The following is an 18,834-nucleotide window of genomic DNA, read 5'->3' on the forward strand; positions in this document are numbered from 1 at the left end:
TTAGTGTCTGCCTGTGGCCAGCGTAAGTGAATTCAGGTGGCCTTAGACTTCAGATCACATCCATGCAGCTAGGGAGGAAATGAAACCTTGTTTATCATCTTGATAAACCATCTCTTTCAATGCCTCCGGATGCCATATGCAACTCGGTGGAGTCAAATACTATTAAATTGTCATCACTGTCAAAAGGAGAAGTAATAAGTTTCTCTACCCGAGTCATCCTTAATGACTTCCACCATGTGTAACACAAATCAGTTCCTGTTTGCCTTCTTTTCCCTTAAATGTGTGTGATGCTTTGATCTCTCTGCCTGTTGTTGTGAGGCACAGTCTCATATTATAAATAAATATAGACTTTTATTATTGCCTCTCGGCCAAGCCAATAAAATACCAAGATGACAAAGGGTCAGACTCAGCCAGCGCTAAGCAGAATTATCTCTGTAGAGTGGCTCACATAAGGCAGAGATTTGGAAACCTCTTTCACTGAGTAAAAGCTTTGGAGGTGTCTCCAGCCATCATTATCACTGTGATCAAACACATTGGTGGGAGTTTCGTATGCACACTAAAGGTGAAATGTACATCTTTTAGTCTCATCATCTTAAAGGATAATATAGCAAATGGACCTGGCTGTACTGTCAGCAAAAACTCCTCCCTGCATCATTGGCTTAAAAACCAACCAAACAACGTTTATTAGTTGATCATCAGATATGATTCAACAGTGAGCTTTGTTTTTAGTTAATCAGGTGCAAGCACTCTGGAGAGGCCACTAACTGAACTAAGGATGCTAAACTAAGGATACCTATTTGCCTGATCTGGCTCACCATTAGACTTGTATGGGCTAAAGGGTAAGAACACGCTCTACTTTTTTTTTTTTTTTTTTGAATGCCTGGAAAAAGTAATCAAAAGGAGATGATTTATGACACATCAAAATTACATGAAATTCAAGGTTCTGTTTCCATAAATAACACTGGAGTGGGCAGACAGCCATGCTCACCTGTTCACATACTGCTCAGAGCTATTTCCATGATACAACAGCAGTTTGGCAGTTGCCCTTACCAGAAGGCCCATAAAGCTGTGAATATTTACAGTCTGGACCTTTATAGAAAAAGGTTGCTGACCTCTGATCTAAAATATGGCTAGTGGCTGCAATGACAAAAGGAGCTCCCTAGAGTTTTGAACAGTCAATTCACTCTCAGCATGGTTGTGATGTGCCAGTTACCTTAATACCCACTTGTCTAACCATAGCAAACTTCTATCATTAGCCTTAAAACAAGAGGAGGAAGAGCTAACAGTAAATATCAGCACTGTCTGAAGCAGACAGTAGGTCTAGACAGTAGAGCAAGCAGCAGGAGTCTACTCTTTACACTTACCAATGTTTTGCTTGTGTTCGCTCATTGTTCTTCAGTACAACTCATTAGAGACTAAAGATTGTTCTTCTCTACTTTGTTGATCAGGAAAGAAAGCATCAAGGTTTTCTTGAAATAAATATATCTAATAAAAACGTGAGAGTGATATCAAAATCATGTTAGCATGGCTTCCAAGCCTAATCTCAATCACTAAAACTGTAATCATCTTACCTCTACATGGACATCTGAGATTTTTAAAAACATAGAGCAATTATTATCCATCAGTGGGTCCTGACACCTTTAGGTATTGAAGGACCCTTTTATAGGGGTTGCCTAACACCCACCGGAAAACATTAATATTTATATTATGATTGATGGCACTAGCAAAATTACAGTTATAAAGTAGCAACAAATATATGATTGGGTATCACCACAACATAAAGAACTATATTCATCATATTCAACCAGGGATGATCATGAGAGAAACTCCTTTAAAAGAGATACTTTAAGAACATAATTATTGTTGCTTTTCTATACTATTTTTATTCCAAGTTATATTCACATTTGGATGTCATTAAATATATGTAATGAGGAACACAGATCCCCAAATAAATGGCATGTTAAGTAGACAATCTGAGAGTGCAACAAAGAAGCACTTAGACTATCCACTGTTACACATGAAAAGGTCAAATATGTGTGGCCCACATAAGAAGGCTCCTAGAAGCTGAAACATAAATGTAGTCACCTCCATCATTCTAAAATCTGTCCTTGCACCACCACCCAGTACAAATGTCCCTCTTTCTGTATTATTTTTTAAATAAATCACATTTTTATTGGTAAGCACTTTATGCTCCTTTTTTAAAATTTTCTTTATTTTCTTTATTTACATTTCAAATGCTATCCGGAAAGTTCCCTATACCCCTCCCCCGCCCCTGCTCCCCTACCCACCCACTCCCACTACTTGGCCCAGGCCTTCCCTTGTGCTGGGTCATATAAAGTTTGCAAGACCAAGGGGCCTCTATTCCTAGTGATGGCCGATTAGGCCATCTTCTGCTACATATGCAGCTAGAGACACAAGCTCAGGGGGTACTGGTTAGTTCATATTGTTGTTCCACCTATAGGGTTGCAGCCCCTTCAGTTCCTTGGGTACTTTCTCTAGCTCCTCCATTGGGGACCCTGTGTTCCATCCAATAGCTGGTATGCTCCTTTTAAAAAAAAAAAATTCCCCATCAACTCTCTAGTACTCTCAATAGTCCTTAAAGAGAGCATTTTATTTTATTTCCAAAGGACAAAGACTTAGAAAGCACATTTTGTAACCTCAGTCCTCAAGCTGGGTAACCTGAGACAGGCTTATTATTTGAAATATCATTTCAGTATTAATATCTTCAACCTCTGTGCTGCTTTTTCATATAATCTGAGAGAGATTAACATAGCCACATGAGTTCCTCCTTTGAAATAGGATAGCTTGTTTCTTGTCTAGAAATTGTTTCCATATCAAACTCAGCCATGAAGGCTACCAAGAAGAAGGAAATTCAGATCATTGCCTGGCTAAACCAGCAGTGAGCTTGGTTCAACTAGGTAGCTGAAGAAGCTCCTGGAGAGTTATAGACCGAAACTACTTTATATGTAATGGTAGACCGAGATGTAGTCCTAGCTGTGTCCTAACCACAGTAGTAGAGTGCATACAATTCCTGTATGACAGCACAGGGAGGCTAAAGATCTCAGATGCTCTTATTCCGTCTCTAGAGACTTTCATGGATGAAAGTCCCTGTTGGAGGGAGAGGGTTCCCCATTAATTTGTTTTTTTTTTTTTTTCAGCCATCCAAGATTCAAATGATTATGTTAGAGGTGATAAGTAATTTTTAGCAAGATGGTAATTTAAAACGTATTAAGGTTAAGTCTGGACCAAGCATATTTTGGGGGATGAATAATAGAGAGGTAGATGTAATATATTCTCTGCTTCATTTTAACAAACAAAAATTTCTCAGACAGTTCTGAGAGTAACACAAAGGCAGTTTGATGTCCAGCATACTACAGGGACTACAGTCCTCAATGCAATGCAAAGCCTTTTTATATAAAAAAAAAATGTAAAGGAAGAAAAATATTTAAGGAACAGTCAATAATCACTGATTTTTGTTGTTGTTGTTCTCAAAGTTTATTGTTCCATCTTTAGGTAAAATTTATTTCTGTGTGAGTAGAACCATTAATAAAAATGATTCATGCAGTTGATTCCACTGCATTCACTGTATAAGTCACTTCCTCTTCCTCTTCCTCTTCTTCTTCCTCCTCCCCCATCCTGCTCCTCCACCTCCTCCTCCTCCTTCTTCTTCAGAATCTAGTGAATGAGATGAGTTGCTTTTCATATTACTTTAGTATTTTATTTCAGGGAGAGTTTGAGAACCGAATGCACTCACCTAGTTACTAACTAGGTAGAGAGGAGAAGATGCACATGCTGGCGCATGCTACCAGGAAAAACACTGGGAAGTTATTTTTTCCCATCAATATTCCTATGTAATCTATGATTATCCTAACAGCCTTAGTAGCATCCGATTTCCTTTAGTGTCTACTTTGCACCCAATATTATTGCAGTCATCTGTACTATTTAACCCTTTGACCTATTTACCCTCAAAGCACCTTCAGAAAGTAGATGCTATCATCCACTTCTCAGGTGAGAAACCAGAAGAGTGGGGTGAAAAATAAGAAGCAATAGCAGATCCCAGGACTTGAATCTTAGCAACTAGCTTCTAGAATGTGTGCTCTCCCCATTGCAGTATGTATGCTGCATCAGATACCACTGTCCCATCTAGTTTTCTTTTCTTTTCTTTTCTTTTCTTTTCTTTTCTTTTCTTTTCTTTTCTTTTCTTTTCTTTTCTTTTCTTTCCTTTTCCTTTCTTTTCTTTCCTCTTCCTTTCTTTTCTTTTCTCTTCTTTTCTTTTTTCTTCTTCTATTTTACTGGATATTTTCTTTATTTATGTTTCAAATGTTTTCCCATTTCCAGGTCTCCCCTTGGGAACACCCTTATCCCATCTCCTCCCCCTGCCGCTATGAGGGTGTTCCCTACCCACTCATCCACTCCTGTCTTCCCGCCCTGGCATTCCCCTACACTGGGGCATCGAACACCCTCAGGCCCAAGAGCCTCTCCTCCCACTGATGTCCAACAAGGCCAGCTTCTGATACATATGTGGCCAGAGCCATGGGTACTCTTTGCTTGGTGGTCCAGTCCCCGGGAGCTCCGGGGGGAGGAGGGGTCTGATACTGTTGCTCCCTTCATGGGGCTGCAAAGTCCCTGAGCTCCTTCAGTCCCTTCTCCAACTCCTCCATCAGGGACCCCACACAAAGTCCAATGGTTGGTTGGCTGCGAGCATCTGAGCGACTGCCTCTGTATTTGTCAGGCTCTGGCAGAGTGTCTCAGGAGACAGCTGTATCAGGCTTCTGTCAGCAAGCATTTCCCAGCATCTGCAATAGTATCCAGATTTTGACTGTATATGGGGTGGATCCCCAGGTGAGGCAGCCTCTGGATTGCCTTTCCTTCAGTCTCTGCTCCACACTTTGTCTCCATTTTTCCTCCTGTGAGTATTTTGTTCCCCCTTCTGAGAAGCACTGAAGCATCCACACTTTGGTCTTTCTTCCTTTTGGTCTTCATATGGTCTGTGAATTGAAACTTGGGTATTCCGAACTTTTGGGCTACTATCTACTTATCAGTGAGTGCATATAACAGGCAGAATTGCATGTATATTTACATACAAAGTGACTTATTTTTCATTGTAATTAGCTTCTCTTTTCTTAGTCTGTCTTGTACAAGCTCAGAGCCCTGGAACAGAGGAGATGGTAATTTATTTAACCTTAAGCTTAAATGCATCATGCAGCCATTTTGCCCTGCTCGACAAGACTGTGCCTGGAGATCCATTAGTGTCTTTGCTGTCAATGCCTCATAGACAGAGACACTTGGAGCTTCCTTCCAGCCCATTGGGTCAATAAAACATTTTTAACAGAGTCTTAAATATGCATTTCTGACATCTGCTACAATAGGTTCCTAAAGAGCTATTTTTAAGGCCTGATCAGGAAGTCCTATAAAAGTGAATCTCAAAGAGCCTGCTTTATCTTACATATTACAGCTTTTCAAGAAAGGAACTACTTGAAATAAAGTGGAAATTTAAGTAGCCAATTAATCTTGTCAATCTTAACATACTTCAGCCTAGGTTTTTATTAATTTCCTCCAAATATTGCCTTTGATTGTGTCCTAGTTTGCTTTCTAATGCTGTGATAAATATTGTGATCAAAGCAACTTGCAGAGGAAAGGGTTTGTTTCGTCTTACAGGTCACAGTCCACCATCAAGGAAAGCCCAGGCAGGTACTTACAAAACGCAAATGAAAGCAGAAACTGAAGCAGAGAATGCGGAGAAAAGCTATTACAGGCTTGTTCTCCAGCTCACAGTCAACTACCTTCCCTTTACAGCCGAGGACCACCTGTCTAGGAATGAACCACCACTCACAGTCGGCTAGGCCCTTCTACATTAGTTACTAAATAATAAAATGCTCCACAGACATGTCCCTGGCCCTATCACACAGAGGCAATACCTCAGTGGAGGTTCTCACCTTCTCATTTGTCAAGTTGCAAACCAAGATTAGTTATTATAAACCTTAAACACATATCGTTGCTTAACCATTGGTAAAGACACATGCTTCAAGAGAGAGAGAGAGAGAGAGAGAGAGAGAGAGAGAGAGAGAGAGAGAGAGAGAGAGAGAGAATTATTTTGTTAAATCATTTCTAAGTTATTTTATTTAGAATAAAACGGGTTTACACATTTTTGATTCTACCCAAAACCAAAGTTCCAAGTTGTTTGTTTTGTTTTGTCTTATTTTGTTGTTTTTTTGTTTGGTTTGGTTTGCTTTATTGGAGAGTCACTTCTTTGCATAAGCTGTATTTATCATGTAATTTCATCCTTGAAAAAGACCATACAAAGACCAATTTTAGAAACATTTCCAAAAGATTAATTTATTTGGGAAGGACTGTAAAAGTGGGGATCTGAGAAGAGTCGGGGGAAGGTGGTGACTTAATAGGATCAAAATACATGGTGTACATGCATAAAATCCTCAAAGAATCAATGAAAATATAATATTTGATAACAAAAATTAATATTTCACCTTCCTTCATATGTACTAATTCTTTTTTCTGTATTCCTTCTTCATTCCCTTCTTCCCTTCTCTGTTTCTTCCCTTTCCTGTTTCCATCTATTATATGCATTTAATCAATTACATCAACTTAGAATATGTGCCTTGCCAACCCTTTATAACAAAAGTGGGCATTAGTTCAAAAATAACAATTATGCATCCAGAATGTTATTATGGGAGAATTGTGTGAAATGTAGGAACATATTTCAGGAAAATATTTGCATATTGGTTAAGGAAGAGCATTCAAGGGAGACCTTGAATGAGGAGGGTCCAGCCACACACACACACACACACACACACACACACACACACACACACACACATACACCATAGACACACATACTATAGACACACACACACCATATACATCATACATACACATATTATATACACACACATAACACATACCATACATGCACACATACCACAGACACATGAGAGCACACACACACACACACACACACACACACACACACACACACAGAGAGAGAGAGAGAGAGAGAGAGAGAGAGAGAGAGAGAGAGAGAGAGAGAATGCAGAAATTACACACATTCATTTTTGTTGTTTTTGAGGCAATTATTGCACAAAAGCAGACTTTCTGGGAAAGAAAAGCATTTTCTTGTATCTTCTTTCCAATTCTTTTTCCCAGAGAGCTTACTCCTGTAATAATTTGAATTCTTCCACCATGCTTCTTTATCTTGGTTGTAAGCCATCACCACACAAATAAACACTACATATCTAATTTCTTAACGTATGAAGAGGAAGTAGGCGCTAGAAACGTCCCACAGGATCATTTTAAACTGGTTTTTCTCAGTTTATAGCCCAGTTGCATAGCATCTAAGCTACTTTTAGTAGATCTCCAATCTGGGGGCAGCTGCTGGTTTAGTAGATCTCCAATCTGGGGGCAACGGCTGGTTGTGATGACAAGCTTCAGCTCAGCTTTTAATCATCCACCTGCCAGTCATTCCTAGACTTTCCCTTCCCTTTCCATCATGATACATAATTGTCATCGGTGGGGAGTCCTTTTAAAAGAAACATTATCCTTAGCAATCCGTCTCCCCTGGGTTTCCTTCCTTGTACAGAGTAAGACAGTGATGCGTGGAGCTGGGGAAGCGAGATTGTAGCTTGGAGCATCTGGGCTTGGCAGAGAGTTGATGTTGCCAAATATAATCTTAAAACAGTATCTTCTTTTCACCTTTGGGGGCATTAGAAATTTTCTTTTCCTGTTAAGAATAAAGTTGATAATGCACTCAGAGCTCTGACAAACCCAAGAGTTAGGGAGGGATGGTTAACAGAGAGATGTCTCATGGGGTTTCCTTGCAAGGAATTTACCCTTTCCCCCTGGGTGAATGCTGTGAAGAGGGTAAGAGGCAAGAGATGCTGCTGAAGGTAGGTGATGGAGGGAAAGATAGGAGGTTGCTGTGCACTGAACATACTTGGTTACTTCAGATTGAGGCACTTCCCATGCTAGGTCCTAGCTGGAAAACAGCAGGACCCTTTATAAAAGCAAATCCCGGGTATAACGCTGCAGTTCTATAGATACTTTATCTTAAAATTGGTTTTTTATAGTCAAAATGAGGATATGAGCAGCAATTTGGAAATCTGAATTGCAACAGACAATATCCAAGCGGTTATTTGCCCGGTATCCTCTGTTGTGAGGTAATATGGTATCACACCTGTGTGACTGGCTGGGTGGATGGATGCTGGGCACAAAGCAGAAGAAACCATTTTCCAAACAATCCATATGCAAAAGGGCAAAGTCCGATTTTCTGAGCTCTTAAATGACTCTGCTTTGACAAGCCATAGATCATCTTGAAATCATTTAGACTTGGACGAAGATAAAGTTTGGGAATGGATTGGCAATGGCGCCACAGAAAAGGCTGAGAAGCAATTACATGACAAATATTGTTGTGATTTGAAATAACATTGGCATTTAGATTTAAAGGGACAGTTCACTGGGCATTTCTTAAAACGTAAGTAATATTAAATAAAAGGGGCATATTTCTAGCTTTTAGGAAAGGTTATTATAGAACTGATTCTTCTCTTAATTGTGGCGTGTCCACTTTTTTGTATGTATATATCCGTTCTCCTTTTCCTGAGGAGCTGGTGTGAACAATAGACTTTATCATCTCTGTGGTTGTGTTATAAACCCAGGATTTTACTTTGCTAGATTTTTTTTTTCAGTTTCTCATTAAATTTTGCATGGGCCAAATTAAACATAGGATGCTGCTTTCACTAAGAAATATTAAATATAGATCTGGGTGTGAAACCACATTTGCATACTTACTTTACTTTATTTACTGTGCCAAAGACATCCACCTTTCTTAATTATATTCTATGTCCATGTGCCTCTCAATCCATCCATCTTACTTGCTACTTAGTACTGGGTTTGGACAGATGAGAACTGAACAAATACAATTGCTTTCATTCATCCTTAGTAGAGTACTAGCATGAAAGAATAATTTGCCTGTGCTAAATATTCAGCAATTGCTGTAGCAGACTCCTTTCATGTAGTGAAGGCAGCTGGACCCCCTTTATAGGACCTATAAAACCCACAAATCATAATATGAGGGAAACTTTTCCTATCAAATGTTTAATATTTTCATTTTGTCGCCATAAGCTGCTGGGTTATTGCTGCCTACCAGCATCCCCTCTCATATGGATGCTGGTGATCTGAACTAGCTCCCAAGGTTCCTGTGACAAGTACTTTACCTTCTGTCCAACCCCCATTAACTGCTTCAGTGCCATTGCTGTCCCCACTAGTGGCAGGGTTCTTTTGTTCTCCGCATGTCTATCTTCCTAGCTCTGTCTTTAAGCAATTCTGAAAACACAAGTGGATTTGTATTCAAAGTATTTTTGAATCCTGATAATATGTCAGAAATTATTTAATAACATAAAATTATAGGGACCCCTCTCCATAAGAAGTTTACAGTCCTGTGAGGGACACGAGGGTAATAAGGACAACAAACAAATTCCACACAGCATTTAAAGATAACAGATACTCTAGAAGAGGATGTGGATCAGACAGATCAAAGAAAGGATTCTCATGTATGCCTGCTAAGGAAATTAAGATTTATTTCAATAGAGTATCAATTGGACATCTTATGGAGTGGCATTTGAGCAAAGATGAAAAGAATTAAGAGTGAGCCAGAGACCTGCAGGGAGAGTGTCCTGGGTGCTGTGGTAGTATGGGAAGGACTGTGCCCAGCATGTTAGCTTGATTGCCACAGGCAATATGGTCAGTGTCCATGGAGGAGGTAAAAGAACAAAGAAGAGCTGTGGCAAATGAGGGCACACACAGGGGTGGGACAAAAAGCATTCTGGACACTTACCTTTGATACCTTCTATAAGAGACACAACAAGCTTCTGTATGCTTTTGATCGGTGAAGAATCACCATTTTTGTACAAGATGTAAACCCCATGAACTTTGGAATCTGATAGACTGGAATCATTCTTCTGTGCATCTAAGCAAGTTATTAGTTCTATGTGGGACTTGGTTATTTTATCTATTTACTAGGGGCAATCCCATGTAAGGTTGCTGGTTTCTAGTGTGCTAGACTCACAATCTTGCATGTCTATCATAGCTGCTGACTTGACTGTGAATCAGATAAGGTTCAAAGTGCCTCCAGGGAGCATCCATGTACCTTCTGCTATTTTTCCATCACAAGTGCTGCTGCTGTCTGGTATTAAAGCCAAGTAGTCACTTAAATTTGTGGTACTTTCATGAAATATCAACCTAGCTATTACTGACTTGATGGAAGGTAGTTGTGGTTGAAGTTGACAACTGTTAGCTAAAGCAACATGATCAGGAGTGTCTGGGTAAGGGTGTAATGTATTATTGTCCCTGTTCCATTAACTTTAACCCCAGACCTGTAGAAACAGGAAGATACTTTTCCTTCCCCCCCCACTCCCTCCCCCCCCCCCAAACTTTGCTGTTGGCTGCTGCTCAGTATTGTGCTGTGATGTTTGTCCCTCCTGCCTGGCCACCTCTTTCTTCTCCAATTCCTCCTGTACATAGCTGCCAAAGAGACAGCACTGAAGCAACACCCACATGGGAACTGACCATTGTCTTTCCAAATTGCTATTGAAGCCACGCTGCAGTGTAATGACTCTCCTGAGAGAAGGATGAGGAGCCCCCTCCACTTTAATCCTGTCTTAACTGGCCTGGAAGCCTTAGTTCATTGTTTATAGTACATTTCTGAAATGCCCCAATCATTGCTTTGGAGAAAGGGCCAATTATAACATGAAACAATGACTTGAAAGAGATCATTCTATAGCATTGTGAAGAGCCAGGAAGTGAGGAAGTGTTCAGAATAAAGAACAAAACAAAGCAAGCTTACAATGGCCTCTGTGGCAAAAGGACATGGAAGCCAAAAGATACCTTATAATCATGAAAGCTGGGTTGCTTGAAGCAATTAAATGACCTCATACTACATTATAATACCATGCATAATTAAAATACATGAGTATACATAGATATAAATAAGTATATGAAAATGGAGATAAAGAGACCAAGCTCATGCAGAAGAATTCTAAATACTTTTATTCATTTTCATAATTTCAAGACACAGACTGGAACTCCTCAGTTTCTAAGGGTGGAAAGGGTATGCTGCTCACAGCAACTTCCTTCCAAGGAGTACAAAGGGGGAAGTAAGGAAAACTACAATAACAATGGAGACATCTGACAACCACAGCATCAGCCTGGCGACCAGATTCAGCATCAACAAATCAAAGCTGATTGTTAGCGGATACCTATGATAGGATGAGACCAGAGTGGATTTACCGCCCCAGTCTTCCTCCCAAAACACCTAACCTCACTCTAAGCATAAGAAAAGCAGACAAATCCCAATCGGAAGACACTCTGAAAAATGCCTCACCAGTCTACCCCCCAAATGTCAAGGTTATCAAAAAGCAATTGAATGTTTGAGAAAATGTCACAGCCACGAGACACCCAGGGAGACAAGAGAAATGAGCACAATGTAGTCTGTCTGGTTGGACCCTGGAGTAGAAAAGGTTAGAACTAAGGAAGTCTAACAGAGTTTAGAATTTGGTTAATGCAAATATGTTAGAGCATGTGATCCTGGAGTAGCCTGATGAGTCAGACAGTGAGGGAGTGCTCCAAATGAAAACTAGGCAACACAGTGTCGACTGTGCATCAAGGTGGTGCACAAGCCAATGCCAGGGCTCCCAGCCATCAAAGCCAGATCATGGTAAGCAGGAAGGTACTGTAGCACTGGATCATAATGCCAGGGGAAAATAAACATCAAGTGCATTATACAGAAGATGCCAATAATTAGATAATACAAGCAAGGAGAGACCATATATGCCGAGACAGGAAAAAGAGTAGTTGAACTAGAGATGTTCAAGGTCCTGGCTTTAGTCCTCACCATTTTCTTTTCTTTCTTATTGGATGTTTTATTTATTTACATTTCAAATATTATCCCCTTTCCCTGTTCCCCTCCCCCAGAAACTCCCTATCCCATACCCCCTCCTCCTGCTTCTATGAGGATATACCCCCTCCCACCCACCCACTCCTGCCTCCCTGCCCTAGTATTCTCCTATACTGGGGCATTAAGCTTTCATGGGGCCAAGGCACTCTTCTCCCATTGATGACCATCAAGGCCATCCTCTGCTACATATACAGTCCTCACCATTTTCAAAAACAAACAAGAAACAAAAAGAGAGGAATGTCCATACAGAAATCCCCTCTACAACTGGGTGGTATTGTTGTAGGCTCTATATCATGGATCAGGCTCCCAGGTAACCCCTGTAGGTTATGGTATGATCTCTTGTTCTATCCACACAGGTTCTGCTGCAGGGATGGTGATTATTATTATTACCACTTTAGAGATGAGGAAACTAAGACCTTCAAATACTAAGGAGACAGAGTAAAATTCAAATGAAAATTAATTGAGCTACACTTTGGACTCTTCCCTTCTCTTGTGGGAGACAGAACCAGCTACCTTATGTTGGGTCACGTGGGTAGATTTCTTCAAAGGCAGACAAAGGTTTCTCAACACTGTTGATATTTTGTGCCAGGCTCTCCCTTGCTGCAGCAGGCTGTCATGGAGCATTGTAGGCTGTTTAATGACATCCCTGCTCTCTATCTTGCTCCCCCTAGTGATCCCAGGCACCAAACTGTCTCTAAACTTTCTAAGGGAAACCTATCCTGCCCTGGTCCCACTGTTCCTAAAACACAGTGTTGCTCTAAGTTCTCAAAGAGCAAATTGCCTTAATTAGCCCCTTTCCCTCATTGACTTCCTGTTTCATACTTTCCTATGTGCCCCTGTATGTCTTCTATGTTTCTGATAGTATACACTTCTCTGAGAGTTTATAATACAGCAATGTGTTGGCCACTTATGCAACAGATTCTTGTCATCTCTGCTGACCTAATGCCAAGAATTCTAGTGGTCAGGAATCCATTTTGGTAAAATGAAAACCTATTGTCTCTGGATTAAAAAACTGAAGGTGGGAAAGTTAATTCCTGATATATTTCACAACATGGAAAAGCTCATTGTTTCCAGGTAGGGGATCTGACCCAAGCTAGCTATAGCAATGAATAGCTGTAATTTGGAAAGCTGATGGAAAAAGATAACTAGTTTATGGGCACTTTAACAATAAAAAAAATCCAAAGCAAAAGAGTTAGTTGTTATTCACCAACCTTTCCTGAGCCAGCAGCTCACCTCTGCAGGGGCTAGTACAGAGTGGAATCCATTAGGATGCCCGCGTACATGGATACATGCCTAGGTGAGCCCTAACAATTTAAATGAAATCCTGTGTCTAGCCATGCTATGGAAAGCACATACCATGTCCTCCGGAAACTCTTCCTTTCATCTGTGCATGACACCTGGAGTTGGCAATGATTCCAGACTAGATTTTCACCCAGCTCGGCTCCCTTGACATGGGCAGGCAATGGGAAGGAGAACAGTATCCTGGCCACTTTTCTAGCACTGTTGGTTCTGCATCACTGGAGTTCCTTTGCTCATCAGTAGTGGATGTTCAGAAAATCTTAAATGCACATAGGACAGGTAAGAGTGCTCAGTGCATCTAAATCAGGTGGTCTCTTTACTTGGCGTTTTAGCTGCAGGCATTTGCTGCTCCACTGATTTCTATTACATCCCGCCCAGAATAGTCACATCTTGAGATGCCCATTAATTCACTGGTGTTCTTCACTGTTTTCAGTACAGCAATGAGATGCCTGTGTTCTCTGAGGCTGTACAGATGATAAAAGAGAGCTCTTTAGCAATTGTATTTCACAGAATCCCTCTATAATTCCGTTCTTCTCTCCAAACCTGTCTGTATATTCTTATATGTCTAAGTAACCCCTTGGGTTAGGTCTAATAGATGGTTCATTTTTATTCTCTTGCCAGAAGGAGGGACCTGTGAAGTGATTGCGGCCCACAGGTGTTGTAACAAGAACCGCATCGAGGAGCGGTCGCAAACAGTGAAGTGTTCCTGTCTACCTGGGAAAGTGGCTGGGACAACAAGAAACCGACCTTCCTGTGTGGATGGTGAGCAATGGATTTTTAGCATTCTCACATGGGTGTTCATTCATGAGGTCACTGCAAATAATGTGTTTTCTTGTGTAAACTAACTGTGGCTCTGGATCATATCTAAAGTGTTGCACAGTCAAATGCAGGAACTCAGCATAGACATGAACTTTGGTTCCTCTGGTATTAGGTTTGAGTGTCTACTCCAAAATCCATGTTGAAAACAGCCTGCCATTGTGGCTGGTGCAGAATGGTGAGGCATCAAGGAGGTAACTTAGCCATGAGAGCTGCACCATTACACATGATGTTAATGCCATTTAAACGGGTGAATTCAGCCCCTTCTTGTGACTTTCTTTTTCGGGTTCCCACTGTGGGGATGTGTCACCAAAGGCCTTCACCAGATGTTCATGGATTGATCTTATATATTCAAGCCTCTAGAGCTATGGAAAGTAATTTACATTTGTAAATTATCTAGTCACAGGTATCACTATAGCAGCAAACACACACACACACACACACACACATCTGGCTTGGGGAGGGGTCAGATAGCATTATTTTAATATTTTAAAAGAAAATTAAAGTAAAAGAATTTTAGGACAAGAAATATATGGTTTCAACATAGTTGGAAAATGATTTTGCTTGAGACTGTATAGGATGGTATTAATGATAGAGAAATTGACAGTATTTAATATTTATTTAAAAGATATTTAGTGAGCAATGCCAGGTATTAATCTATATGCTATGGACATATGTGTGAATGATCACCATTGCTTTGAGTGCTCCTATGTGCCAAAACCTGGTACATACTGCTCATATGATTTTATTTAATGCTACCAAAAATTCTACTAGTGTTATATGAGTTGTCTATTTATATGTTATAAATGACACCCATGTTTAATAGCTGAAAATACAAAACATTGGGTGAGAATTGTACTTCAATAGGTAGAACGTTTGCCTACCATGTACAAAGCCTTGGCTTCAGTCCCCAGCTTGGCATAAACTTGGCATGGTTGTGAATGTTGGTAATCCCAATGCTTAAGAGGTCAAGACAAGGGATCAAAGTAATCGGCGGTTACATGGGAAGTTCAAGACCAACATGGGCTAAGCATAACCTTGTCTCAAATAAATAGATGGAATTAAATTCTAAATCTTATCCTATCATGCTGGCAGATCAAGAATTAAACTCAGCTTGGAGATTCTGGCTCCAAAGCTTTCACATAGCTACAATTGAGATCTAAAATGATGACTTGGGGATGGGGTGGGGGAGGGGGGAACAGCTTTACAACAGCTTGCTTGTACTGCTGTTGGCAAAGGCTTTTGCTCTCCGTCATGCGGACCTCTCCATTGTAATCTTGGTATCTTTACAACATGATTATCTGTAAGAAACACACACAAGCTCCAGTGTCCTTTATGTTAAGACTCAGAACTTACCCTTCATTATTTGGTTACTATCCTGTTGGTTACACCAGTCTACCCTCCTCAGTATAAAGGTAAGTTGCCAGACCATGAAGACAAACACACAAATCATCTGAGGCCATGTCAGAGGCTGCATACCAGAGGAGGCTCCTTTTTCTTCTCATTGCAAACATAAAGAAACAGGGCAAGAGCAGTACATGCTTTGAAAATTACTTCTTGTCTGATTTTTAAGGCCAGTATAACAGACTTTAATCCTAAACCTTGCTTCCACCTTTAAGATAATCTTATATACTGTGGCCATGCAGTAAACCTGTGGTTCTATGCAGTTACCATAATTTTAAGGTGTAGGTGTGATTTGATCTCTTAATTTTTCACCAAAAGAACTAGGACTCAGGGAACTGACCCAGTTATACAGGGTCATAGAGCAGTGCTGAGAACTTCTATCTCTTGGCTTAGGTCTACTCTTCTTTCTTGAGATATGCAGGGTGAGGACACTTTCTATATACGATTATGCTTTGTGTTTTCTTTATGGATCAGTCAGTAATTAGAGAGAGAAGCTATGGTAAAGAAAATATAAGGTATTTTAGGAACTGAAAGAATTCTGCATTAACCAACCACAGAGAATTTTTTTAGGTAGCTGCTAACCATCATCTTTCTTTGATTTCTGATCTTTGTTTACTTCATTCTCTTTTGTAGGGTTCAATTCCCTCTTCAAGCATTTACATGCACACTCTCATATGAATTAGAAATGGGGTAAAGGTGCTATTCTGATCTCACTTGCAGAGTAAAGCTTCAATAAAGAATATTTAATGGATATTCTGTAAATATGATTTCTGAGACAACAGAATATATTGGTCCAACTTGGGTCAAGAGGGTAACTTTGGCCTGGTCAACTACAGCCATAGAGACAGGCTTACATGACCAGCACAGCTGTTCTTCAATCCCAAGAAAGTCAGTTTTGTCTCAAATTATGTGATTAAGCCAAGTTGGAGAAAACAGTGCAATCAGTTCTGCACTGGGACAATTTCTTTCAGGAGTCATATGGTAATATCTGGAAACATTTTTATTCCAGGTACTTATCAAAGTAGGGGGAGCAGTTCCACTATTTGTTTCTAGTGGATAGAGACCAAAGAATGCTACTACGCATCTATAGTATACTGGACTCACCGCCCTATTATATATGGCACAGTAATATCAGTGATATTGAGGTTGATTCAATTGGATTGTGACTCAGACTGTTCCATATCACAGTGAATACCATGAGGCACTGCTGATAAGCAAAAGGCAGGAAGCTAGCCTACTCAAGCCATTGTTGGTCTCTTCTAGGAGGAAGCTCTTGATCCAAGAAGGCAGGAAGCATTCTACAGCACAAAGCTATCATAGTCTCTTGTGTTCTGGGCCAAAGAAAACATTGAGGTTGTTAACTATAAATCTCCATTCAAATTCTAGTTACATTTTGTCACTGTTGACCTAGGATGGAGTTGCCTTCAGATTTTGGCTGAAAAACACAACATACAGTGTATTGGCTGTGTTGACAGAAGCAGAAATGACATTTGGGCTTGTCTTTGTGTTAGACGATAAACCATATGACAGCAATATTTTACTCTTAGGACAAGTTTATTTCATTTTGGAAACTATTTACCATCAGTGTGGTTGTTGCAAACAAAAGGATGACCACCTCTATCTTCCAAGCAAAAGTCAATAAAAAAAGTTCTTAAGTCTGATGATGAATATGCATATACAAATAACATTCCATTCTCAAATCTATGGGCTTGCACGGACAAGTCTATGTGTTGCTATCATTAAATTTGTTTGGAGGATCTAACACCCTATATGAAAAATAAATATGAAGCAATCATTTGATGCACTTACTAGAATATTGGGGTGAGATATTACACCTGTGCAGAGCCTCTGTTGTACTTGGTACCAATAGAATGACTTTTGACAAAGTGAGTCTCACCACAATGTGTTGTCTCCTCCAAAGTGAGGGTGAGAAAGATTTCTGCCTCCCAATGGTGAAGTGAGGAATAATAAAACTATCCTCATGGTGTGATTTCCACATTGGCTTCCCTCAAATGCTCTCTAAATTGTAGGTTCTATTTCTTATCTTAGTAACAGGTGTGGATCATTGTTAGAGATACCAATTTACAAAACTTTGTAAAACTCTTTACTGTTTTTACTGTTAATGTAGCCTGGAGATATCTTGGCTCCCATGTGTTCTGAGAATCTCTTCCAACCAATTATCCTGGATATCACCAATTTTCCCTTAGGAGTCCAAACTCATTGTAGGGATTTTTCAAGCCACAGATATACAATATCCATACATTAAAAACACCAGTGATAGCATTTCCCAGAGATGGTGATGCTTTGCATGACTGTCTCATAGTCTAAGACCAGCACTTAAGGGTAAATGTACAAAGGAGATATTTACTAGATTGAAATGCTACGATATTTTCACTTAATATGTGATAAGTATTTCCCATGCTTGTACATATTCTTCCAAACATAATTTTAATCACTAAATAAGATTCTCAATGATAAATATATCATCATTTATTTGACTGCTCTCTGCTTTGACAGACTTAGCATCTTTTTTTGCATTCCCCTGACTCACGTTCCTAAGAGTAATTAGACATGAGCATCCTTCCAGGGAAGTAGTTGATGATGCATGCATGCATGTTCCACATTTGTCCTAAGCACACAGTCTGACACAGTACATTTTCCATAGGAAATGTCTGAATGCTGTTATTTTCTTTCCTCTGAAGTTAAGGTCAGCTGTCACCTGTCCTGTTGTCAAAAGCGGAGTAGCTATGACTTGAAATGAAGCAAGTGGTTTATTAGTTTAGATTCAAAATCTGATATCAGATTATTTGAAATGAGAAATTTGAAAGTAAAATCTTAGCAATGTATTCAAAGTCTATTATGTATTTGAGGGAAATTTTCAAGTGATGACTGTTTAGTTTTAAAATGATATCTGATCACTGAATAACTCAAAACTCCAAAATACACACTCATCAAATTATGAGATAGCTATCTGTAAATATGTATAAAATCACCATTCCCTTGTCCCTGTGCTTAGGATGTAACAACATCTATGAAGGAATTCAATGAAGGAATGTGTTGTTACATAATATCTACCATTTAAGCCTATAATTCAAGTAAGTTTAAAATATTCAAATTCTGATCAGAACAAACTAAAATTGTAATTTTTCCTTTTAGGCACTTCTAAATGCTTCTCAGAGCCTAAAATAAATCAAATACACATCCACAAACATGAAGATGATAAACATATAGTAAACATACCCATTTAAGGAAAGAATTTATCAAGCAAGGGTTATAGAACACTGAAAAATTGGCCTTGTAGGAGACTTCTGAAGTTGTAGTCTATACTTTTCGTGCTCCCCATGACATAAAAT

The 18,834-nt window shown here is 39.7% G+C and overlaps 1 protein-coding gene across 1 annotated transcript in view; it reads left to right on the forward strand.

Moving 5' to 3' along the window:
* Tafa1 (TAFA chemokine like family member 1) overlaps window positions 1–18,834 on the forward strand; it is a 509,982-nt gene that overhangs the window by 377,309 nt on the left and 113,839 nt on the right. The window contains exon 3 of the mRNA XM_021191115.2: window positions 13,883–14,023. Coding sequence (XP_021046774.1) covers window positions 13,883–14,023 — 141 coding nt within the window. The remainder of the gene's footprint in view (window positions 1–13,882; window positions 14,024–18,834) is intronic.

Source organism: Mus pahari, chromosome 2 (genome assembly GCF_900095145.1).
Source record: "Mus pahari chromosome 2, PAHARI_EIJ_v1.1, whole genome shotgun sequence".
Lineage (NCBI taxonomy): Eukaryota > Metazoa > Chordata > Mammalia > Rodentia > Muridae > Mus > Mus pahari.